Consider the following 26,250-nt stretch of genomic DNA (forward strand, 5'->3'; position numbering starts at 1 on the left):
TCATGACTGGAACGATGGGTGTTGCCCATTCGCTCCAATCTATTTTGGATAATACGCCTGCCTTTTCCAAATTCTTCAGCTCTGCCTCGACTGCCGGACGTATTGCGTATGGCACCGGTCTTGCCTTAAAAAATTTTGGAATTGCTGTATCTTCCACTTTTATTGAGGCGGTGATGCCTTTCAAGGTTCCTAGTTTCTCTTGAAACACTTCTTTGGCGTTGGCCAAGATGTCTTTTAATCGTTCAGGTATGATGTCATCATTGTTTTTTTCCCTTACTGGTCACCGTCAGTGCCTGAATGGAGTGCCAGTCTAAACGTATCTTCCTTATCCATTCACGTCCCAACAACGGTGGACCACCATCTTGTAGAATGTATAAATACAACTTTTGTATTTCTTTGCCGTTGTATACCACAGGCACCCTTATTTTTCCTTTGGGGTAGACTTTCTGCCCCGTATATGTTTTTAAGATAATGGATGTGTCTTTTAGAGGTATATGCGAAAATAGCCTCTCGTAATCTCGTCGATTTATTACGGTTAGAGCTGATCCTGTATCTAGCTCCATTTTAACTGGGGACCCTGCTATTGTGAGGGTAACCCAAATGGTTTGGTAATCCTCTTTGGCAAGTACATTATGTAATTTGAGACAGCTTAGTCTCTTGTTTCCGGAGTCGCTATCGCTATTCTGGTCTTCGGAGCTATTGTCCATCATCGTTTGTACCTTCCTGTACTTTTCTTTATTGATTTTTTGTTTTCTGTCAGTGGATTTATTTTGTCCAGATTGGCATACCCGTGCAATGTGTCCAATCTTACCACATTGCCTGCATGCTTTGCCCTTGAACCAGCAGTCCCTCTGGTTATGGGTGGATCTGCCGCAGCGATAACATCTTCCGAACTCCTGTGTCATTTTATGGGTGCCGAAGTCCTGTGTCTCTTGTTGTATCTCTGCTGCTCCTTTTGCTGCTGCTTCGTATGATACAGCCATACTGAAAGCTTTGTCCAATGTTAAATCTTTTTCAGAAAGCAGTCTTTTTTGTGTTCCTTCACTTAAGAGACCGCAAACAAATTTGTCTCGAAGATAATCCGATAGTCCTGCTCCGAATTGGCAGTACTTTGATAGCTTTCTTAATTCGGTTAGGTAATCAGCGTTACTTTCATTCTTGTGTTGATTTCTCTTGAAGAACTTGAATCGTTCCGCTATCAGCAGCGGTGTTGGGTTTAAATTCTCCTGCAGGGTATCAACAATTTCTTTAAAAGTCTTGTCCTTTGGTTTGGCTGGAGTGATTAAATTTCATAACAGCCCGTATGTCTTCGCGCCCATTAAGTTCAGAAGTACTGAAGCTTTTTTTTCATCTGTTATTCCATTTGCAGTGCAATAAACCTCTACTCTTTCCACGTATGTGGTCCAATCTTCTATTTCGCCATCAAAAGCCTCAATATTACCAGATTTAGGCATTTCAGAAAAGATATGGCGCTTCCCGCGCTTTTTTTTCTTCTCTCTGTAGCAACGATATGGCGCTTCCCGCGCTTTCCCGCCGCTGCTACCGATAACAACGCTGTTTTACTGTGGTTTCCGTTTATTCACTGTTGGAGACTCGTTCCCAACGGAGGTCTAAACGCTGACCTGCTTGCCGCGCCGGCCGTCTCTCGAGTGCACCCTCCCAGTCCGTTATTGCTTGCCTCCGATTTCGCTGCCTGTCTCAGCTGTAGAGCCCGCCGCTGGAGCTCCAGCCTGACGCCCAGGAAGGATTAGCGCAGTACCTGTCACCAGCTTGGCCAGCTGGTGAAACCACAGTTTCTCTTACTTCCTTGAGTCTTCTGGACGCTGGAGGAATCGATGTCCTTGAGGTGCTGCCGAATTGCAGGTAAGTCCGTTTCCACTTTGTCGCCACTGTAGTGTCCGTGTGTAGATAAAGACACTGAAGACAGGAGTTGGTTCATAGGTATTTACTAAGCAAGTCTGGGGGGGGGTTCTAAAGGATATACACAATACACAGGCTTATATAGCCCAAGTGGCAATTACCGGCATTACGCACACCTGGGGCTCTTAAAGGCACATACACCATAATTGCTCTTAAAGGCACATACACCACACGCACTGTTGGAGGGGCAGTACTGAGGGAGTGCTGCACTGTCGGAGGTGCCATCTTTCGCGTGAAACGTTAAACCGAGGCCCCATCTGCTCTCAGGTGGATGTAAAAGATCCCACGGCCACTATTTTGAAGAAGAGCAGGGGAGTTCTCCCCGGTGTCCTGGCCAATATTTATCCCTCAATCAACATAACAAAAACAGATTATCTGGTCATTATCACATTGCTGTTTGTGGGACCTTGCTGTGCACAAATTGGCTGCTGCATTTCCTACATTACAACAGTGACTACACTCCAAAAAGTACTTCATTGGCTGTAAAGCGATTTGGGACGTCCGGTGGTCGTGAAAGGCGCTATAGAAATGCAAGTCTTTCTTTTCAATAGCTCAGAGTTTGTAAATGTGTGCACTTTATTATGGTTATGTTTATGTTAATGTATTACAAGCCAAATGAATGTTGAATGTTTAAATGTCTTAATCTAAATGTACACTCTCGGGAGCTGCAAGCCTACATTTCGTTGTACTGCACTTGTGCACTAACAATGACAATAAAGTTGATTATGATTATGATTATGGATGCACTTTATGTTCAATAATCTGCAAAACATTTCAAAATGTTAACTGGCACTGCAAAATTTGCTGTAACTAATAATTGATTTTTTTCCCTCCAATCCTCACGCAGCAGAGGTTCGTTCATTGCCTCAGAGTAATTGTGGGCTTGGACAGGCAGATGCACCAAACGCTCACTTCACATGTGAAGATGGTTCCTGCTGGACATGTAATTGAAAGGCCATTGTCACCACAGCAACAGTTGTTGATTTCCCTTCGGTGAAATTAAACAACATGTTGACAGCAGTTATTGTGCCGAGCACGGAGAAGCTGCGGGTTTGGACAGAGATTAAACGTCAGGGTTTGGATTATGCAGGGACAGATCAAAGGTTGGTCAGGGAATCCACATAGTTTGCTGCAGTCCACAGACCAGACACGCACTTGCAAAAGCCCCTTTAAACTGATCACAATCAGCGCGCCAATGGCTCGGTGGCTCTGCTTGATGTGGCTATGGGGACCACCAGAAAAGAAAGACTTACAAATCATAGAGTGGTTACAGCACAGAGGGAGGCCATTCGGCCCGTCGAGCCCGTGCCGGCTCTCTGCAAGAGCACTTCAGCTAGTCCCACTCCCCCGCCCTTTCCCCGTAGCCCTGCAAATTTTTTTCCTTCAGGTACTTATCCAATTCCCTTTTGAAAGCCACGATTGAATCTGCCTCCACCGCCCTCTCAGGCAGTGAATTCCAGATCCTAACCACTCGCTGAGTAAAAAAGTTTTTCCTCATGTCGCCTTTGGTTCTTTTGCCAATCACCTTAAGTCTGTGTTCTCTGGTTCTCAAACCTTCCGCCAATGGGAACAGTTTCTCTCTATCTACCCTGTCCAGACCCCTCATGATTTTGAACACCTCTATCAAATCTCCTCTCAACCTTCTCTGCTCTAAGGAGAACAACCCCAGCTTCTCCAGTCTATCCACGTAACTGAAGTCCCTCATCCCTGGAACCATTCTTGTAAATCTTTTCTGCACCCTCTCTCAGGCCTTCACATCCTTCCTAAAGTGCGGCGCCCAGAATTGGACACAATACTCCAGTTGAGTCCGAACCAGTGTTTTATAAAGGTTCATCATAACTTCCTTGCTTTTGTACTCTGTGCCTCTATTTATGAAGCCCAGGATCCCATAAGCTTTTTTAACTGCTTTCTCAACCTGCCCTGCCACCTTCAACAGTTTGTGCACATATACCCCCAGGTCTCTCTGTTCATGCACCCCCTTTAGAATTTTACCCTTTAGTTTATATTGCCTCTCCTTGTTCTTTCTACCAAAATGTATCACTTTGCACTTTTCTGCATTAAATTTCATCTTCCACGTGTCCGCCCATCCCACCAGCCTGTTTACATCCTCTTGAAGTCTATCACTCTCCTCCCCACAGTTCACTATACTTCCAAGTTTTGTGTCATCTGCAAATTTTGAAATTGTGCCCTGTACACCCAAGTCCAAGTCATTAATAAATATCAAGAAAAGCAGTGATCCTAGTACTGACCCCTGGGGAACACCACTGTATACCTTCCTCCTGTCCGAAAAACAACCGTTCACCACTACTCTCTGTTTCCTGTCACTCAGCCAATTTCGTATCCATGCTGCCACTGTCCCTTTTATTCTATGGGCTTCAACTTTGCTGGCAAGCCTATTATGTGGCACTTTATCAATGTCTTTTGGAAGTCCAGGTACACCATGTCAACCGCATTGCCCTCATCAACCCTCTCTGTTACCTCATCAAAAGACTCGATCAAGTTAAACACGATTTGCCTTAAATCCGTGCTGGCTTTCCTTAATTAATCCACTCCTGTCCAAGTGACTGTTAATTTTGTCCGTGATTATCGTTTCTAAAAGCTTCCCCACTACCAAGGTTAAACTGACTGGTCTGTAGTTGCTGGGTTTATCCTTATAATTTGCATTTATATAGCGCCTTTCACAGCCTCAGGACATCCCAAAGTGCTTTACAGCCAATGAAGTACTTTTTGAAGTGTGGTCACTGTTGTAATGTAGGAAACGCGGTAGCCAATTTGTGCACAGCAAGCTCCCACAAACAGCAATGTGATAATGACCAGATCATCTGTTTTAGTGATGTTGATTGAGGGATAAATATTGGCCCCAGGACACCGGGGAGAATTCCCCTGCTCTTCTTCAAAATAATGCCATGGGATCTTTTACGCCCACCTGAGAGAGCAGACGGGGCTTCGGTTTAACGTCTCATCCGAAAGACGGCACCTCTGGCAGTGCTGCACTGGAGTGTCAGCCTAGATTTTTGTGCTCAAGTCCCATGGGTTCTGCTGCCGATTACAATCCAGCAATTCCTAATTGAAAATTGTGGATGAGGAGAAGATTGGGGACCTGACTGTGATGCCCCGACTGTTGAATAGCCCGCTACTCACTGTCTAGACTAACAAGTGAATAATGGCCACTTGAGTCAGTATCAGAGGGCTGGCAGTGCCTGGAGAACAGTCTCCCAGCATGACTTGGCACCCTCGAAGGGGAAGAGGAAGTGGAGGGAAGAAAAAAAGCAGTTGAACCATAAATAGAATTTTCAGAAAAGCAAGTTGGGCAGGTTTTTCCAAGATTATTGATTGTTTCATTGCTATTGGCTATTAATGAAGAATAAATCTGCACTCAACTAAAAGAACAACATTGCAAGTCACAGCCAAAACAATCAGTGTCATGGCACTTAGGAGTACATACAGGAAACTCTCTGGTATCCGGCACCGACGGGACCGGGATGGTGCCGGTTGATTAAAAATTCTGGATGACGGAGAGGGTTATCTACCGAGGCTATTTTTAACAAACAAAAATTTAAAACATCAAGAAATGTGCAGTATACAGTAATTGGGTACTCCCGGCAGCGCGGGAGAGTCAGACTCCTGTTATTGAGGTGTTCGGACTTCCGACAGCGCCAAGAAGCCGAGTAGTGGCAGTTTGGAGAACTACCCCCACTGACTAACTCGGCCACTGCGGGAGACTCGGACTCGGCAACATTGCCGGTTATTGAGGTGTTGTTTTCGGAGTGCGAATTTTGCCGGTTAATAGAGAATTCCGGATATTTAGGTGCCGTTTAAACGAGTTTCCTGCAGAAAAGAAATCACGGTGCCTTTGTGAATGTAGAGCCTGAGTTACGTTTTCAGGCATTAGTCAGTTTTGCTCAGTATCCGATTCATTGCATCAAAAACAACTTTTTAAATTTCATTCAGGTCGAAACAAAACAGGCAGCTGCCAAAGCCCAGGAATAAAATGAGAAATGACAGTCTTATTATCATTAAGGGATCAGGGGGGGTGCGAAATCACAATTTTTTTAAAATGTGGGCCCGGTTTATTCTGAATGGATCCCATCAAGCAGGACAAACCCCAATCAGCTGGCTCGGCTCCCCCCAACCCAGTGTCAAAGGGGAAGCAGATGCAGGGAGTGGCCATCACAAATTGGCCAACTCCATCCTCCAATGTAATTTCATCATGACGCCAATAACTAGTGATGGCAAGATGCTCAAAATCAATACAAAATCTGGGGGAGAGGGATAAGATACTTGAGAATATCATGACATGACTTCATGGTGTCATCAAGATCATGCTGCCTTCACAGTTAGACCGGTGGCAGGCACCAAGACCCAGGGAGACTCAAGTCTTCCAACCCACCGGTCTAACACACTCCAGCAGTCCTAGCTTCAACTGGTTGGTGGCTGTAGGAGACCCCTGTGAATCTTGTTGAAATATTACACACCACCATTACGGAGCCCTCCGACATCAACATCTTGGGGGTCACCATTGTCTAGATGCTTAACTGGATCAACCACATCAACACCGTGGCTACAAGAGCAGGTCAGAGGCTGGGTATTCTGCGGCGAGTGACTCACCTCATGACCCTTCAAAGCTTCTCCACCATCTACAAGGCACAAGTCCGCAGTGCGATGGGTGCAGCTGCAACAACACTGAATAAGCTTGACACCATCCAGGACAGAGCAGTCTGCTTGATCGGTGCCCCAGCCACTGCACTCCTTATCCACCACTGTGTCTGCAGTGTGTACGACCTACAGGATGCACTGCAGCAGCTCACCAAAGTTATTTCGGACAGCACCTCCCAAACCCCAAACTACCGGGAAGGACAAGAGCAGCATTGTCGTGGGAACACCGTCACCTCCAAGTCACACAGCATTCTGACTTGGACACATATCGCCCGTGCCTTCATCGTCGATGGGTTAATTCCCAGGAATTCCCTACCCGACATCAGCATAAAAACTGCATTGGTGGCAGACTATGGCCCACCACCAGCTTCTCAGGGCAACTCAGGATGGGCAATAAAAGCCAGCTTTGCCAGTGATACCCCCATCCCGAGAGCAAATAATGAAAAAAGGGTCGAATTCGCCATTTTCAGCGAACAACATTGTATCATTTTGAAATTGGCCACCAGTCCTTCAATAGTTAATCACTGTTAAGATGTTGCACAATTCCACGTACAAGGAAGCTTCCTCCAATACAACCTTTTATTTGGATTGTGACACATTCTTAAGCACAAATACACAAGTACAAACTGAACATTGGCACTTCTGAGAAAGAAAACTGCAAACAGGTGTGTTGTAGCTGGATAAAACAGAACAAACTTAATCTCTGTTTAGGGAGGTCATGGGGGAGGCCGGGGTATTGGAGTGATGGGCTGTATGTGAACCCGTGATATTTAGATTGTGAAGATACCGCTTCAATTGACTGCCCCTTCCCCCCCCCTCCCCCCCCCCAAAGGTTTTGATGGTTTCTGAGTCACTGCAGCACCAGTCTCTGGGGTGGTTTCACTCAGTAACTTTTTGTAATGAGCCACAGTCCCAACCATTGTCTTTTCCGGGGAGAACTTGCAGAGAAACTACAAAACAGAGTGATGGCTTGTGGGTCTATGCCTGTGACATCCCCCCACCCCCACAGAGTGAGCTGCTTATTTCAATCCTGCCTTTGTGGCCAGTTGCCAAGTGGATTGCAAGCATTTCTCCACAGGCGAAGATCGAAAAATAAAACTATAGGATCTATTTTAATGGAGCCCTCTCACTTACTGTATGGAAGCTGCGATAAGCCTGCCTGCTAATGCTTTCCTTGGGGCCTCAGCGGGTTTCTCTAGTGACTAGCTGAGTCCTACAGACTATGAACATCCCTGGTTTAATCCTTGGAACATGGGGACAAGAGGAGGCCATTCAGCCCCTCGAGCCTGTTCCGCCATTCAGTGAGATCATGGCTGATCTGCGACCGAACTCCATCTACCCGCCTTTGCCCCATATCCCTTAATACCTTTGGTTAACAAAAAGCTCTCAATCTCAGATTTCAAATTAACAATTGATCTAGTATCAATTGCCATTGTCTTGTGCCGAGTGAGCTGACCTCAGCTGGGGCAGTGATAAAGACAGAACAATTATCGGGTTCGGGATGAGGAAATTGGTCACTCCTGATCACTATCCAATGACGCCTGCTGGAGGTGTCCATGTCAAGCAAGGCTGGATTGTGATCAAATAGCCTCCCAACAGTCCCCATTTCCTCATAGCAATCACCTGCCTCTTTTTCTGAAGAGGAAACAGCACTGAACTTTGGCTCGATCAATTTGCCATGTCTGTGCAGGCCATGACTGCAGATCGAGAGCCACGTGCAGCAGCAAGTCTACTTGGGGGTCACAGGTCGAGGGCAGGACACCATAAGTGGCTCCCTGCCAATATTATGAGCACCACTGTTTTAGGGACACGGAATAGTAGATTTTAAAAAATTCATTCTTGGGATGTGGGCGTCGCTGGCAAGGCCAGCATTTACTGCCCATCCCTAATTGCTCTGGAGAAGGTGGTGGTGAGCCGCCTTCTTGAACCGCTGCAGTCCGTGTGGTGAAGGTGTTGAGGATGGTGGTGAAGATACAGCACGTTCTCACCAAGGCGACTTCAGAATTTGATTGGATCTATGATTCTGTCGTCGGGATAAAGGAGGTGGTTTTAGCTATTGAGACTTGGGAACCTGCCCCACGACAGAAGCGCCAAAGGTGACCCCAGAGAAAGAGCTCGGCAGTCTCCACTCAGGGTTACTGGGTCTGGCAGATCAATCACAGTATCGATGATGTCCACAAACCACCTCACCCCCTAGACAGATTTAAAGTAACACCAATCCAGAGCAACTGAGTGAAATATACTTTGATCTCCCGGTTCAAAAAAAGCTCTTCATGTAACACGACAAAAGACTAAACATAATGGGATTTAAACTAAACTCTTAAACACAGCCTGTACAATTGTTCTGCACTGCCAGTCGTTAAAGCGAGAAGTATTTTCTCACAATCTTAGCTCTGGGCCCTTGGATTCTGGCCCAACCCAAATAGCAGGGTGAGGTCATGCACTGCACACAGCTACAGCGACCACAGATAATATTCCGTGAATGGCATCAATGTTAAACACGTTACTTACAGGCACTCACAGCCACAGATAACCCAGCAAGCTTTTCCTGCACCCAGTCGGCAGAATCTAGGGTCAGATATGGGCTGGATATACTTGCCAAAAAGAAAAAAATTACAAAAATAGTATTACGTCTCAATGACTCGGACTAAATCTTCTCGCTATAAACCCTCTCCCTGTAATATGAGAAAGAGGATTCTCACCAGCGTTCCCTCTAATTGTTTTTTTTCATGCTCGGTCCCTTTAAGTGGCTGCGCGGCCCGTTCAGATTTTCATGCACGCACAGATTCCTCCGTTGAGATACCGGTGAGCGGCCTGGGTGGGACCTCCCGATGTCCTTAACCCACAATGTCCTGTTCTCAAAAAAATAGCTCTTCTGCCTTGTTGGGCACATAATCCCAAAAGATGATATCTTCCTTCTTTAGGACCCTATATTCATTCATTTTGGAACCAAGACACATGCACTTTTCAAAGAAAAAAAAGACTTGCATTTCTATAGCGCCTTTCACGACCTCAGGACGTCCCTAAGCGCTTTACAGCCAATGAAGTACTTTTTGGAGTGTAGTCACTGTTATAATGTAGGAAACGCGGCAGCCAATTTGCGCACAGCAAGATTCCACAAACAGCAATGTGATAATGACCCGATAATCTGTTTTAGTGATGTTGATTGAGGGCACTGGGGAGAACTCCCCTGCTCTTCTTCGAAATAGTGCCATGGGATCTTTTACGTCCACCTGACGTTCAAAAGACGGCACCTCCGACAGTGCAGCGCTCCCTCAGCACTGCACTGGAGTATCGGCCTAGATTTTTGTACTCCAGTCTCTGGAGTGAGACTTGAACCCACAACCTTCTGCCCCAGAAGCGAGGCTGCAACCCACTGAGCCACAGCTGACACCACAGAGTGAACCTAACAGATACGGAGGGATGAGAATCAGTAAAAGAGGCTGGTGTAGAGGGAGAGGATCTCAGACCATGATCAGCAAATATACAACAGTACAGGAAACTCTTTGGTATCCGGCACCGACGGGACCGGGATGGTGCCGGTTGATCAAAAATTCCGGATGACGGAGAGGGTTATCTACCGAGGCTATTTTTAACAAACAAAAATTTAAAAAATCAAGAAATATGCAGTATACTGTAATTGAGTACTCACCTACAGAATGTTGTGTTAAATGGATGGTGGAAGATGCTTGATTAAGTACAGTACTGCCAGTTGAGGGTAATCCATAACTCTTTAATTATTTAACAGTAAAACAAAACTTATACAGTAAACAGAAAAATGGCGGATCGGAAGAGACTCCCGGCAGCGCGGGAGAGTCCGACTCCTGTTATTGAGGTGTTCGGACTTCCGACAGCGCCAAGAAGTCGAGTATTGGCAGTTTGGAGAACTATCCCCACTGACTAACTCGGCCACCGCGGGAGACTCGGACTCGGCAACATTTCCGGTTATTGAGGTGTTGTTTTCGGAGTATGAACTTTGCCGGTTAATAGAGAATTCCGGATATTTAGGTGCCGTTTAAACGAGTTTCCTATAATACTCATTGGGTGGAATGTGTATAAAGTGCTGTACTATGGTACATCTACATCAATCCCCACATTTTCATACAATCTATTCGCTGTGCCAATGTGTGTGAATTTGATTCTAAGAATGTCACAGTCACTTGGCTTACGAATTGGGTTCTCATGCCCCAGTCAAGTTATCTGTAGCTGAAAGGGCAAACAGCCTTGGCTCAGCTCGGCGCTCTGCGAGGCTGGGTCTTTGTTGGTTGTACACCTGTTCCTCGGTCTTGTTTACCTTCTCAACAATGATGTAGATAAACAGATTAGTGCAATGAGTCAGCGCGCACATATTCAGGTGCAGGTCCCAAACAGAGAGTCCTCTTTAGATAATGTTGCATCCGGATTTACCAATCCCTCAAATTAAACCGGCATTGTAGGAGTGTGAGAATACATAATGCAAAACCTCCTCTTTCAGGCAATGACCCCCATAACAATCCCAGTCTATCAGCAAACTATTGTACAAAGCTCTTTCTTCCCATCGTGACAAATTAAACAGGGTGCCAACTTGAAATGGAAACTGGTGAATGTAGAAGCGAAGGGGATTCCTCGCACATCAATGCAGCAGGCAATAAGCTGAATGTGAATGGCGGATTATAATAGAACATATCACATCCAAGGGATGATAAATTTTCAAACAATACACCTGATCATTTTAAATTGCACGTGCTGAAGATGGTCAGTGTTTAGATGATGTTTTTCCACTGTGCTGCTCTTGTGCACTGACAGGCGGCCAGACAAAAGACAGGGACGTTGGCAGACGCCCTGGGTGGGAGTAGTTCGGCAAGGTGGCCTGGCAGTGACCAATCCTGTCCTCGCCCGATCTCCACACGTGCGCGTCCAGCAGATAAGAAGAAGGAGCAAGAATCCTAGCTCGTCTTTTTTTCCGCTGAAGCTAATTGTCGCACCCCCGACTGCCACCCCACCTGCAATACAAAGCAGGTCATCGGACCTGTGACCTTCCGTGTCTGCGTGGAGCAGCCACTAACTACATAGATTAGGTGAGCAATGTATGTAACTCTTCAAAATAAATACAGGCTCATTTGTGGTCTGTCTCTTTTTGATTATAATTCCACTCTCAATATTTCATTGATGTGAATGGCTGTAAGAAAATGTGGTTACACTTTGAAACCAAAGGTGATGTTCCGCCCATACTATTCACCAGTGTCAAACAATTACACACCATCACCGAGCAAAATTTCAGCACATCTCTAAGGGGAACAGATAGGGTTGATAGAGAGAAACTATTTCCGCTGGTTGGGGAGTCTAGGACTAGGGGGCACAGTCTAAAAATTAGAGCCAGACCTTTCAGGAATGAAATTAGGAAACACTTCTACACACAAAGGGTGGTAGAAGTTTGGAACTCTCTTCCGCAAACGGCAATTGATGGTAGATCAATTGTTAATTTTAAATCTGAGATTGATAGAATTTTGTTGACCAGAGGTATTAAGGGATACGGGGCAAAGGCGGATAGATGGAGTTAGGTCGCAGATCAGCCATGATCTCATTGAATGACGGAACAGGCTTGAGGGGCTGAATGGCCTATTCCTGTCTCTATCTTCATATCTGCCAATGATAAATATTGAAAAGGATAAATCTTCTCTTGTTGTGATCAGTGTTTACTTCCATAAAGAGCTAGACTACTGAAAGGAAACAAACAAATAACTAAGATTAACACTTGTCTGTAGTGAGACTTGGCTGGGGAAGGTCCCCGAGGTGTCTGTCATAGAAACTAGGAGCAGGAGTAGGCCATTCGGCCCTTCGAGCCTGCTCCGCCATTCAACGAGATCATGGCTGATCATCCAAACCCTAGCACCCGGTCCCTACACCGACAGCCATCCCACACAAGCCCTATCCCCGTAACCCTGTAACCCCACATATTTAATCCCCCCTAACACTAAGGGTCAATTTATCATAGCCAATCAACCTAACCCGCACATCTTTGGACTGTGGGAGGAAACCGGAGCACCCGGAGGAAACCCACGCAAACACGGGGAGAATGTGCAAACTCCACACAGACAGTCACCCGAGGCCGGATTTGAACCCGGGTCCCTGGCGCTGTGAGGCAACAGTGCTAACCATGCCACCGTGCTGCCCTGTCGTGGCTCAGTGGGTAGCACTCTTGCCTTTGATATCAGATGGCTGTGGTTTCAAGCCCCATTGCAGGACCTGAGCACTTAACCTAGGCTGACAATTCATTGAGGGAGTACTGGACTGTCAAAGGCATCATCTTTCGAATTAGATATTAAACCAAGACCCCTCCTGCCCTCGCAAGTGGATGTAAAAGTTCCCATAGAAGAAGAAAGAAAGAAAGACTTGCATTTCTATAGCGCCTTTCACGACCACCGGACGTCTCAAAGCGCTTTACAGCCAATCAAGTACTTTTGAAGTGGAGTCACTGTTGCAATGGCACGATTCGAAGAAGAGCAAGAAATTCACCCGGTGTCCTGGCCAGTATTTATTTCTCAACCACCATCATTAAAACAGATGGTCATGTCATTTATCTCATTGCTGTGGGAGCTGGTTTTGCACAAATTAGGCTCACACGCAACACGCCTACAATTCAAAAATACTTAAATGGCTTTGAAGCACTTGGAGACATCCTGAGGTTGTGAAAGGCACTGTATAAATACAAGGGGGGAGAAATTTGGTGGGCTGCGCCACCAGTTAGCGCCTAAAGAGGGCACTCAGTGGCTTTAGCGCCACTGGCCGCACCTCCCGCGATATTTAGCTGGGACGCTATTGGCGGCGTTAGCCTGTTGCGCTGCGCCACCACCGATGATGTCATCGGTGTGCGCAGCGCCCCGATCGCGATATTTGGCAGCGACCGCCTCTGTAGCGCTGCTCGCTAATCGCACCCAGTTCACGGGGCCTACCTGTGGCGGCAGTGGCGCAAATGCAAATTAAGGTGGAGGTGCGTGGCGGCCGTTTTTTTCGGCGGCCGCCTGCCAGCACCTCCGTCCCCGGCCTCCTGATCTCCCACCGCGGCAGTGCCGGCTGTTTTCCGAGAGCCCGGCACTTCTCCTTGGTGCCGGGCTCTTTTGCCGGCACTCGCGATCGCTCATCGCGCTGGTGCAGGCCCCTCCCCCTTAAGAATGGGAGGAAGGCCTGCAGTACCGCAGCGCGCCGTGCCGCAGTGTGTGGCGCTGCGGCACGTTGCGCTGCGATATTCAGTTTCAGTGCCCCAAGAGGGACGCAGAGCGCCTCGAGCCTCACCCCGTGTCCCTCTTGGGGCGCTCAAGCTGAATTTCCGGCGATCGCTGCTGCTCCAAACGCTGCGCTAAATCCGGCGCCCAGGCGAGCTTGGCGCCCCGTTTGCGGCTCCACCCAATTTCTCCCCCAAGGTCTTTCTTTTTTTCATTTACTTTGTTAGAAATTTAAGTCTGCTGTAGATACCTTCTCAGGTCAGTGGCACCAGTCACTCTCGGAAGTGGTCCGAGCATCTTAACCTTGTGGGAGTTGACTCGCCCTGCTCTATATCTACTTGTACAATAGTGTAACCCAGGGCGTAATAACATTACCTCCTTGTGACCTGAACTAGATAATTGGGTCTTTCAAATGGGTGCTTCTTCAATCTCTTCACATGCAGACTGAGCAAACACTTGATGAGACAAGGCACAATACAAATTGATATAAGGTGCTTTATTTCACAGGAGGATGAACAGAAGTTATGCTCAGATTCACTTTAATTCAAACAGCACATCCTTGCATAGTCAATACAAAATAAAGAACACGCCACACTTCCCCATAATCGTCATCTTACTTGATTTAAACAACCTTCTCATAGCCTTTATTGTCAGACTGCCTTGCAACATTCTATTTTGAAAAGAAACCTGCTTGTTTTACCGACTGCTCTTCACAACCCAAAAGGAAAGGCTTACCAAAGCGCAGGACCAGTAACTCCCCAACACAATGGGTGTGAAGTGTTTATCGATTACCAAGACAAGCTAACAAATTGCCTATTATTTACAATCTATGAGGAAACAGCATCAAAACTAGCTCATAAACATCTTAACCAGCTCTCGGCTCAAACGTTTTGTTTAAAACTTGCATGAATGCGCTATGCTTTAAAGCACATTTAAAGTAACTCTTTTCCTAAAGCCTTTTGTGGGAAAATGGTCAAAAGATGCTGAAATTAACCACTTGTCTTCCCTGAAACAGAAGTTGTTGTTTCCAATTTTCTCCCTTCTCTCTGGAAGGGGCTGACACTCGCTGGAGTGCAGTTCCATGGGCGCGGACAGTCCCAACCCAAGCGACCATTCTTCACATGTGAGATTAGACAACGAGGCTATTTAATCAAAGGGCAGAGGGAGCCTCACAGACAAGCTTAACCCTATTTTCACTCAATGTCCAGGCACACGCACATTTTCCAGCCAGAGCGACTGAGTAGCAATCAGGAGCAGGATCTCTGGCTTTTCCCCATCTCAATTGTCATGGACTGTACATGCTGACTCGAGCTCCCCAACAGCTGTCTGGGCTTAAATCAGCTAACTCCTTACAGTCTGGGACCTCCCGGTCTGTACAACTCAGTTCCACACTGAGCTCTTGGGTGCAACTTCCGCTCGAGATTGAAGACACATACTGAACTGCCCTTTAGAGACTGTAGGGGGGGGGGGGGGGGGGGCTCAATAAATCTGCTAAATGGCTCTTTTAGCTTCTGATAGAGGGCTTTAGTAGATCTATTGAGCAAGAGAGTCTAAAAGGACCTACTGGAACTTAACTGCAAAGGAAGATGGTTGTGGTGGTAGGAAGTCACTCATCTCAGCCCCAGGACATCGCTGCAGGAGTTCCTCAGGGCAGTGTCCTAGGCCCAACCATCTTCAGCTGCTTCATCAATGACCTTTCCTCCATCATAAGGTCAGAAGTGGGGATGTTCGCTGATGACTGCACAGTGTTCAGTGCCATTCGCAACTCCTCAGATAATGAAGCAGTCCATGCCCACATGCAACAAGACCTGGATGACATTCAATCTTGGGCTGATAAGTGGCAGGTAACATTCACGCCACACAAGTGCCAGGCAATGACTATCTCCAACAAACAAGACCCTAACCACCGCCCCTTGACATTCAACGGCATTACCATCGCCGAATCTCCCACCATCAACATTCTGGGGGTCACCATTGACCAGAAACTTATCTGGACCAGCCACATAAATACCGTGGCAACAAGAGCAGGTCAGAGGCTGGGTATTCTGCGGCAAGTGTCTCACCGCCTGACTCCCCAAAGGCTTTGCATCATCTACAAGGCACAAGTAAGGAGTGTGATGGAATACTCTCCACTTGCCTAGATGAGTGCAGCTCCAACAACACTCAACAAACTTGACACCATCCAGGACAAAGCAGCCCGCTTGATTGGCACCCCATCCACCACATTAAACATTCACTCCCTCCACCACCGGCGTACCGTGGCTGCAGTGTGTACCATCTACAAGATGCACTGCAGCAACTCGCCAAGGCTTCTTCGGCAGCACCTCCCAAACCCGCGACCTCTTCCACCTAGAAGGACAAGGGCAGCAGGTGCATGGGAACACCACCACCTCCAAGTTCCCCTCCAAGTCACACACCATCCTGACTTGGAAGTATATCGCTGATCCTTCATCGTCACTGGGTCAAAATCCTGGAACTCCCTCCCTAACAGCACTGTGGGAGTACCTTCGCCACACGGACTGCAGCGGTTCAAGAAGGCGGCTCACCACCACCTTCTCAAGGGGCAACTAGGGAGGGGCAGTAAATGCTGGCCTTGCCAGCGACACCCACATCCCACGAACGAATAAAAAACAACCTAGGGAAACTTTAAAAAAAAACTTACATTATTTTATTGCCTCATTAAACAATTCAACTTCACTAAAGAAACAAGGGATGTGTAAGGAGTCAGGAAGCAAAATAGATTGTGCTTAACTAACTGGACTCGGGAATCTGAACTCAGGAGGATGACACTGCATCACAGATAGACTGCAGCATCAGAGAAAGCTGCTCCAAGGAGAAAGTAGAGCTTGAAAATTAAATGCACCAAAGAGACCATTAAAAAGCTTCATTGTACTGCATGTCACCCAGGGCAGAGAGGTCACAGGCCCCCAACCAAATGCTCATCGTCTGATATTAAATCTGAACGTTTGGCAAGTGTATAAGGGCAGTTCAATTAGTTAAAGATTCTTCTCCAGAGAAAAGGCTGAAACCAATTTCTCCATTGTGTAATGATTTTTAAATAGTACAAAATCATTCCTATGTGTGATTTGACATCGTTTGGGCAGGTGATTTGTTATCACTCTCCACGCTGAAACCTTATTTTTACTGCCTCCAAGAGTTTTATGCAAAACTGTGGTATTGAAGAGCAAATTGCGCGACACATGGCAAGTGCAGAAAGCGGCAGGATTTACTGCTGAGCCAAGTCACATCCCATATGCATAGTACGTAAAGAGACACTGCCTTTATAAAATACAAGATAAAGAAACAACTGCTAAGGGGAGGGGAAGAGAAACAACAACATGCATTTATATAGTGCCTTTAACATAGAAAAATATCCTAAAGCCACAGTCACAGAGGATGTCATTGATGACTTTTGATTAGGGCCGTTTCAGTGGGAAGCTTGACTGGAGAAATCCTAACATAGGCCAGTCAGCCTAACCTTGGTGGTGGGCAAATTACTGGAAAAAATTCTGAGGGTCAGTATTAATTGTCATTTAGAAAGGCACGGATTAATCAAGGACAGTCAGTGTGGATTTGTTAAGGGAAGGTCGTGTCTGACTAACTTGATTGATTTTGAGGAGGTAACAAGGAGGGCCGATGAAGGTACCACGTTTGACGTAATCTACATGGATTTTAGCGAGGCTTTTGACAAGGTTCCACATGGCAGACTGGTCAGAAAAGTAAAAGCCCATGGGATCGAAGGAAAAGTGCCATGTTGGATCTAAAATTGGCTCAGTGGCAGGAAGCAGAGGGTAATGGTCGACGAGTGTTTTTGTGACTGGAAGGCTGTTTCCAGTGGGGTTCCGCGGGGCTCAGCACTGGGTCCTGTTTTTTGTGGTATATATCAATGATTTAGACTTCATGTTTGAGAAGTTTGCAGATGATACAAAAATTGGCCGTGTGGTTGATAATGAGGAAGAAAGCTGTAGATTGTAGGAAGATATCAATGGACTGGTCAGATGGGCAGAAAAGTGGCAAATGGAATTCAATCCGGAGAAGTGTGAGGTAATGCATTTGGAGAGGGCTAACAAGGAAAGGGAATACACATTAAATGGTAGGACACTGAGTAGTGTAGAGGAACAAAAGGACCTTGGAGTGCATGTCCACAGATCCCTGAAGGTAGCAGGACAGGTAGATAAGGTGGTTAAGAAGACATACGGAATGCTTGCCTTTATTAGCCGAGGCATAGAATATAAGAGCAGGGAGGTTATGCTTAAACTGTATAAAACACTAGTTAGGCCACAGCTAGAATACTGCGTGCAGTTCTGGTCACCATATTACAGGAAGGATGTGATTGCACTAGAGGGGGTGCAGAGGAGATTTACGAGGATGTTGCCTGGGCTGGGGAATTTTAGCTATGAGGAAAGATTGGACAGGCTGGGTTTGTTTTCTTTGGAACAGAGGAGGCTGAGGGGGGCATCTAATTGAGGTGTATAAAATTATGAGGGGTCTAGATAGAGTGGATAGGAAGGACCTATTTCCCTCAGCAGATAGGTCAATAACCAGGGGGCATAGATTTAAAGTAATTGGTAGAAGGATTAGAGGGGATTTGAGGAGAATTTTTTCACCCAGAGGGTGGTGGGGGTCTGGAACTCACTGCCTGAAAGGGTGGTCGAAGCAGAAACCCTCATCACATTTAAAAAGTACTTGGATATACACTTGAAGTGCCGTAACCTACAGGGCTACGGACCAAGAGCTGGACAGTGGGATTAGGCTGGAGAGCTCTTTGTCGGCCGACACGGACACGATGGGCCGAATGGCCTCCTTCTGTGCTGTAAATGTCTATGATTCTATGAAAATCAATGGGAATTACTGACATTCTTAGGGGAAAATAGTTCAAAGACAGATAAGTGAATAAGTGGAGACATTGTTCTTTTAGTTTAATGCAGAAAGATTTGCATCTATATAGCACCTTATCACATGTAGTGAATTGCTTGGAAGTGCAAAGTACACAGGAGCCAATTTGCAAACAGCAAGACGCCCCAAACAATGAGATAAAATGCTCAGATAATCTGTAGATGTGTTTGCAATTTTTTTTTTTTTAATTACGACTCTGTAACGTCAGCTCCTGATGCACGGGGGCTCCTTGCAGCCAGAGTGCAAACGTGCCAGGATTCACGGAGGTTGACAGTCACTCTTGCTGAATCACAAGTTCACCTGCAGGTTGCAGTCAAGTGTCCTGAGCGCAGATCTTGGCACACTCCAAAAGCAGCAGGCACTGTATTGATCCAGGGAGGATCCCCCATGTTCCTCTGGGGGGCCTGCACTTCGTAGTGTTAACAGACCCCTGAGTTCCCTCCTCCCACTGGCGTGAGAGACCCCCTGAAACTGTGGATCGAGAATAAAGGGGGGATTCTGGCCACGCAAGGTGGGAAAGTTGGCAACTGGATGTCACTCTCTCACCTACAGGAGCACCAAGTGTAAAAGTGCCTCTGGACTTGAAGAGCCAAACTGACACTAAAGATCAAGGGGAATGGCTTTTTAATGAAAGTTGCGCTGGACCCGTCTTTATCATCAGTCTAGTCACCTAAAAGGTCAAATGAGTAAAACTCTGAATAATTAAACACGCGCTGTGTCCAACACGGTGAAACTCCCAGCCTCCCACGATGTCTTGACTCTGATTTCTGATTTGAAAAATCACAGCCTGAAGTCTGCTTAAGTGTAAAGTCTAAAGCTTGGCCCCGTTCACCAGCGACCTGTGAGCAGCTCACGCACGCACTTTGCACTCGCCCAGCACTAGCTGCCCATTAACCTGGGTTTACAACCTGTTAACGCGTTAACTGCCAGCCGACAGGAAGCTTCTGCCGGCCCCAGACACTCCCACCAAGCAGTTTATCGTTACATGATTGCGCAAAGAAAAACCTTAAACAAACAGGTTTTTATAACTCCCAGTTTCCGTCTTGGAAAGAAAAAGCTCTCATCTGATTTTTCTTTTCAAAACGACAAGTTCCAACAGTCACTGCTGCAAGAACCCACCAAGTTCGTTTGACCTGAAAGACTTACAGACAAATCACTTTTGTACATTAAAAGACATTTTTTTTAAAGCAGAGGGTCGACTCCACCTACCTGACTGTGAGGAAACACCATTTACAGTCCACAGCAAGTATATTCCCAACACCTGCAAACTGGTCATCTTCTTTCCCAAATTGCGCTCGTCCTTGTGATTTCCTTCTAGGAAATTATTTCCATGACTTGGATTTTTTTTGAAAGAAACAATTAGATCATCGGATTCCAGAGTTTTGAAAACTTCGAGAAATGTTTTCAGTCAAAGTTTCTCATTCCCACTCCTTGAGTTGAAGCTCGTGCAACCCGCTCTCGCCAGTTTCACGCTGAGTACTGTCAATTACACTGAGCTGATATGACACATGGGATTGGCTGGTCTCCAGCCTTCTGCAGCCAATCGCATCATCGGGAAGGTGTGAAACTGCAGCACAAAGTTGTCGATCGTATTTTAACACATCTGAGGGATTGGAGACGGAAATAGACTGGATTTAAAGAACGAATCTGGCGGTATTCTGAAGAAACACGGGGAGTGTTTAAATAGTTCCTATTTTAGCTCATTTTGTGAATTACCCTTTCTAAAATTTGAGTTGTCCAGTTTATCAAGTCACTTTACAGCAAATTGCTCAGTGTGCAGGGCTGATTTATAAGTGTCAGGGGCGCAAGAAAATAAGATAATCTCAATTAAAATAATATTTCAATATAAAGATTAAATGAAATGAGTGGGAGTCATTGCAGGATTCATGAATAACCTGATTTCATTTTGCGGTACAAAGTCTTAACCTTTCCCCAAATCTAAAATGTAAGGCAATAATTTCTGTCGAACGACTAAAAATTAAAGTGCTGTAAATATAGAAGCAACTCAAGAACCCTGCGACCGCAGCTTCCAAAGTTTCTTGTTCCCCGTTCTCTCCTGAAGGCGCTGATTCAAAGTGGATTACAGTCTTGTGATTGTAAGCACTGGAGTCAGGACCGCAAGGGCTTCACACCTAGCCTCGCAGGTACTTACCAGGAGGGGTGTCACTGGACAGGGGTCAGGAGTGTGAACCATGGCTCATTTTACTCCTCCCTAGATTTGACTATTCCAACACACTCCTGGCTGGCCTCCCACATTCTACCCTACGTAAACTTGAGGTCATCCAAAACTCGGCTGCCCGTGTCCTAACTCGCACCAAGTCCCGTTCGCCCATCACCCCTGTGCTCGCTGACCTACATTGGCTCCTGGCTAAGCAACGCCTCGATTTCAAAATTCTCATCCTTGTTTTCAAATCCCTCCATGGCCTCTCCCCTCCCTATCTCCAAGTTTGCAGACACAAAGCTGGGTGGGCGTGTGTGCTGTGAGGAGGATGCCGAGAAACTCCAGTATGATTTGGACAGGTTGGGCGATTGGAAAATATGCCCTGAATTCAAAAATTTGAATTACCACCAAAAGCTTCCATATCTATTAGGGGAACAGAGAAAATGTGTAACTTTAGCGGCAAACTATGTTACAGCTTGCCATAAGCAGAGGGACAACCAGTGACCATTGAATCTAAGAAAAGATTATATGTATATTGTTTGTGTGTGTATTTATGTATACATGGGTATATTTGTCTATACACTGTATGTCTAGATCTGCGTTTATGTGTTCAATTATATATGTTTTTCTGTGCTTTGGCAACATAAGATGTATCTTGTCATGCCGCTAAAGCAATTTGAATTGAATTGAATTGATTGGGCAGAAGCATGGCAGATGCAATATAACGTGGATAAATGCGAGGTTATCCACTTTGGTGTCAAAAACAGGAAGGCAGATTATTATCTGAATAGCAATAGATTGGGAGAAGGGGAAGTGCAACGAGACCTGGGCGTCCTTGTGCCCCAGTCGCTGAAAGTAAGCATGCAGGTGCAGCAGGTGGTTAAGAAGGCAAATGGTATGTTGGCCTTCGTAGCGAGAGGGTTTGAGTACAGGAACAAGGATGTCTTGCTGCAGTTGTACAGGGCCTTGGTGAGACCACATCTTGAGTACTGTGTGCAGTTTTGGTCACCTTATCTGAGGAAGGATGTTCTTGTCATGGAGGGAGTGCAGCGAAGATTCACCAGGCTGATACCTGGGATGGCAGGAATGACGTATGAGGAGAGATTGGGTCGATTGGGCTTGTACTTGCTGGAGTTTAGAAGAATGAGAGGGGATCTCATCGAAACTTATAAAATTCTAACAGGACTAGACAGACTAGATGCTGGAAGGATGTTCCCGATGGCCGGGGAGTCCAGAACCAGGGGTCACAGTCTAAGGATAAGGGGTAGGCCATTTAGGACTGAGATGAGGAGGAATTTCTTCACCCAGAGAGTGTGGTGAACCTGTGGAATTCTCTACCACAGAAGGCAGTAGAGGCCAATACATTAAATATATTCAAGAAGGAGTTGGATATATTTCTTAAGGCTAAAGGGATCAAGGGATATGGGGAGAAGGCAGGAACAGGGTACTGAATTTGGATGATCAGCCATGATCTCATTGAATGGCAGAGCAGGCTCGAGGGGCCGAATGGCCTACTCCTGCTCCTATCTTCTATGTTTCTATCTCTGTAATCTCCTTCAGCCCCAGAAACCCCCCAGAGATATCTGTGCTCCTCTAATTCTGCCCTCTTGAGCATCCCTGATTATAATCGCTCAACCATTGGTGGCCGTGCCTTCTGTTGCCTAGGCCCTAAGCTCTAGAATTCCCTCCCTAAACCTCTCCGCCTCTCTCTCCTCCTTTAAGACGCTCCTTAAAACCTACCTCTTTGACCAAGCTTTTGGTCACCTGCCAAATATCTTCTTATCTGGCTCGGTGTCAAATTTTTGTCTTATAACACTCCTGTGAAGTGCCCTGGGACGTTTTACTATGTATGTTAAAGGCGCTATATAAATATATAAGTTGTTGTCGAGTTATCAAGGCACTGACAATACTTAAGTTTTAAAAAGGAATTGTCACAGTTATTGAGAAGGAGGATTGGTTTGGAAGAGCCAAGTGCCATTTCCATCATAAAGACACTATGCATATACAGTAGTGTAGTGGTTATGTTACTGGACTGATAACCCAGTAGGTCTGTGTAGTTCATATCCCACCATGGCAGTTTGAGATTTTGAATTCAGTTTAGAAAATCTGGAAATAAAGAAAGGGAATCAGTAAAAAATGACCATGAAGTGTCATGAAAAGTTGGATTGTTGTAAAGAAACCCTCAACTGGTTCACTAATGTCCTTTAGGGAAGGAAATCCAGTCTGGCCTACATGTGACTCCAGTCCCATACCAACATCCTGGCACAGGCATGATGGGCCGAATGGCCTCCTGTTCTATGACTCTTAACTGACCTCTGAAGTGGCCTTGCAAGTTACTCAGTTGTATCAAATCAAGAAAACTCAGGATGAGCAATAAATGCAGCCCAGATGCTGACATAGAATATAAGAGCAGGGAGGTTATGACAGAGCTGTTCAAAACGCTAGTTAGGTCACAGCTGGAATACTGTGTGCAGTTCTGGTCGCCACACTGTAGGAAGGATGTAATTGCATTGGAGAGGGTGCAGAGAAGATTCACCAGGATGTTACCTGGGCTGGAGTGCTTCAGCTATGAAGAGAGACTGGACAGGCTGGGGTTCTTTTCCTTGGAGCAGAGAAGGCTGAGGGGGGACCTGATTGAGGTGTACAAAATTATGAGGGGCATAGATAGGGTAGATAGAAAGGAATTTTCCCCCTTAGTAGAGGGGTCAATAACCAGGGGACATAGTTTCAAGGTAAGGGGCAGGAGGTTTAGAGGGGATTTGAGAAAAACTTTTTCACCCAGAGGGTGGTTGGAATCTGGAACTCACTGCCTGAAAGGGTGGTAGAGGCAGGAACCTTCACAACATTCAAGAAGCATTTAGATGAGCACTTGAAATGCCATAGCATACAAGGCTATGGAACAAGTGCTGGAAAATGGGATTAGAATGGACAGGGCTTGATGGCCGGCGCGGACACGATGGGCCGAAGGGTCTCTTTCTGTGCTGTATAACTCTATGACTCTTTGACTCTAATGAAAATGCAAAGATATATAATACTGCGAATGAGATCCTTGTTTTAGTAAATGAGTTATTGCATCTGATTTTGATAAACAGCGCTCAAAAAAGCTGTGACTAATAATTACCCAATAAAGACAAAGCATGTTCCCATGCAATGATATGATGTGGGCTTGTGCCCATGATATCCACACAGTGGATCCCTGATCTTGATCAGAGTATCGGGGCAGAGGGAAGGGATCTCTATTGCTCTTATGCTCCATCTAGTGGCCAGTTGTAGAATAACATTATAGAGCGATTCTGAGCGCTGAAAATCACCTTATGATCAGATGATTGATTGAGCTCCTAACTTCAATCTAATAGTGTCAGCTGTGGCTCAGTGGGTAGCACACTCTGCTTTCTGAGTAAAGAAGGTGTGTAGGTTCAAATCCCACTCCAGGGACTTGTGCACATAACTCTAGGCTGACACTCCAGTGCAGTGCTGAGGGAGTGCTGCACTGTCGGAGGTGTTATCTTTCAGATGAGACGTTAAACCGAGGCCCCGTCTGCTTTCTCAGGTGGATGTAAAAGTTCCCATGGCACTATTTTGAAGAAGAGAAGGGGAGTTTTGCCTGGTGTCCTGGCCAATATTTATCCCTCAATCAACATAACCAAAACAGATTATCTGGTCATTATCATATTGCTGTTTGTGGGAGCTTGCTGTGCGCATTGGCTGCTGCGTTTCCTACATTACAACAGTGACAACACTCCAAACATACTTCATTGGCTGTAAAGTGCTTTGAGATGTCCGGTGGTCGTGAAAGGTGCTATATAAATGTAAGTCTTTCTTTAAAAAAAGGTGAGAGTTGTCAGCCATTAACAACTTGAATTTATACAGCACCTTTAACATAATGTTCCAGGATGCTTCAGCAAAATGGATGCCAAGCAAGGGAGAGACGAGGTAGGCGACCAAATGCTCGGTCGAAGAAATTCGTTTGAGAAGGTTTTTAAACGAGGTGTGGTGAGCGGTCCGGAGAGGAATTGCACAAAGCTCACAATCAAGCTGGAGTCTGTTCTCGCCTCACGTATACATCAGTCATTTCCGCAGAGATTTAGGTGTCAGCCGTGGCTCAGTGGGTAGCACTCTCATACTGAGTCAGAAGGTTGTGGGTTCATAGTCCCACTCCAGAGACCTGCGCACAAAATGCAGGCTGACACTCCAGTGCAGTACTGCGGCTGGAGCACTACACTCAGAGGTGCTGTCTTTTGGATGAGACATTAAACTGAGGCCTCTCGGGTGTATATAAAAGATCCCATGGCAGTATTTCAAAGAGCAGGGACGTTCTCCCCGGCGTCCTGGCCAACATTTATCCCTCAACCAACACCTAAAACAGATGATCTGGTAAGTTATTTTATTGCTGCTTGTGAAACCCTGCTGTGTTAACGTTAAATGCTGCCTGATTTATTGAGCGAAATCCACAGCAGTGACTATTTTACAGAATTTGAACTGCAAGGTTGGTTTAGTGAGGTGCAGTTCATTCAACGAGAACAGGTGAGGGGGACGTCATTGCAAGTGCCATCACTAGCAGAACTGTCGATCTTTAGCATGCACTGAGAATGACAGCGAGTGGCCCGGCTCATGCGTGGGATGATATCAAGGGACAACTGAAAGCCGGAGGTACCCACACTGTCGCTAATCATTCCGTCAAACTAAACACTCTGGGTGAGAGCTGTGGTGACTGATGGGGCATTGTGTGTGTGTCATGGATTGTTAACAGGTTTATTGGGTACAAAGTGAATAGTGACAGCGTCATGACTTCCGGATTTCGTCCAGTCCAATGATTCACTTGCCACAGATGGTCCAGGCTTTCCGAGAAATCAACTCGCTGACGTTCATGGTCAAGTGCGTGATCCAGGTCTGGGGGGGGGTGGAGAAGGACAAGGAGTACGTAGTGTGGGTATTGTGTGCAGTTTTGGTCGCCTTATCTGAGGAAGGAAGTTCTTGCCATGGAAGGAGTGCAGCGAAGATTCACCAGGCTGATACCTGGGATGGCAGGAATGACGTATGAGGAGAGATTGGGTCGATTGGGCTTGTACTCACTGGAGTTTAGAAGAATGAGAGGGGATCTCATCGAAACTTATAAAATTCTAACAGGACTAGACAGACTAGATGCTGGAAGGATGTTCCCGATGGCCGGGGAGTCCAGAACCAGGGGTCACAGTCTAAGGATAAGGGGTAGGCCATTTAGGACAGAGATGAGGAGGAATTTCTTCACCCAGAGAGTGGTGAACCTGTGGAATTCTCTACCACAGAAGGCAGTTGAGGCCAATACATTAAATATATTCAAGAAGGAGTTGGATATATTTCTTAAGGCTAAAGGGATCAAGGGATATGGGGAGAAGGCAGGAACAGGGTACTGAATTTGGATGATCAGCCATGATC

At 46.1% G+C, this 26,250-nt stretch overlaps 1 protein-coding gene across 2 annotated transcripts in view; it reads right to left on the reverse strand.

The window, feature by feature from the left end:
* erbb3a (erb-b2 receptor tyrosine kinase 3a) overlaps positions 1-20,340 on the reverse strand; it is a 174,458-nt gene extending 154,118 nt beyond the window's left edge. The window contains exon 1 of one of the 2 annotated variants that reach the window (XM_085972814.1): positions 19,884-20,340. In XM_085972814.1, the coding sequence (XP_085828940.1) occupies positions 19,884-19,950 (67 nt within the window). In that variant the 5' untranslated portion in view covers positions 19,951-20,340. The remainder of the gene's footprint in view (positions 1-19,883) is intronic. The other variant, XM_085972815.1, reaches the window with a different exon arrangement.
* Positions 20,341-26,250: the final 5,910 nt, after the last annotated feature.

This window comes from Somniosus microcephalus, chromosome 33 (genome assembly GCF_052327205.1).
Source record: "Somniosus microcephalus isolate GS21.2 chromosome 33, FLI_Smic_1.0, whole genome shotgun sequence".
Classification (NCBI taxonomy): Eukaryota; Metazoa; Chordata; class Chondrichthyes; order Squaliformes; family Somniosidae; genus Somniosus; species Somniosus microcephalus.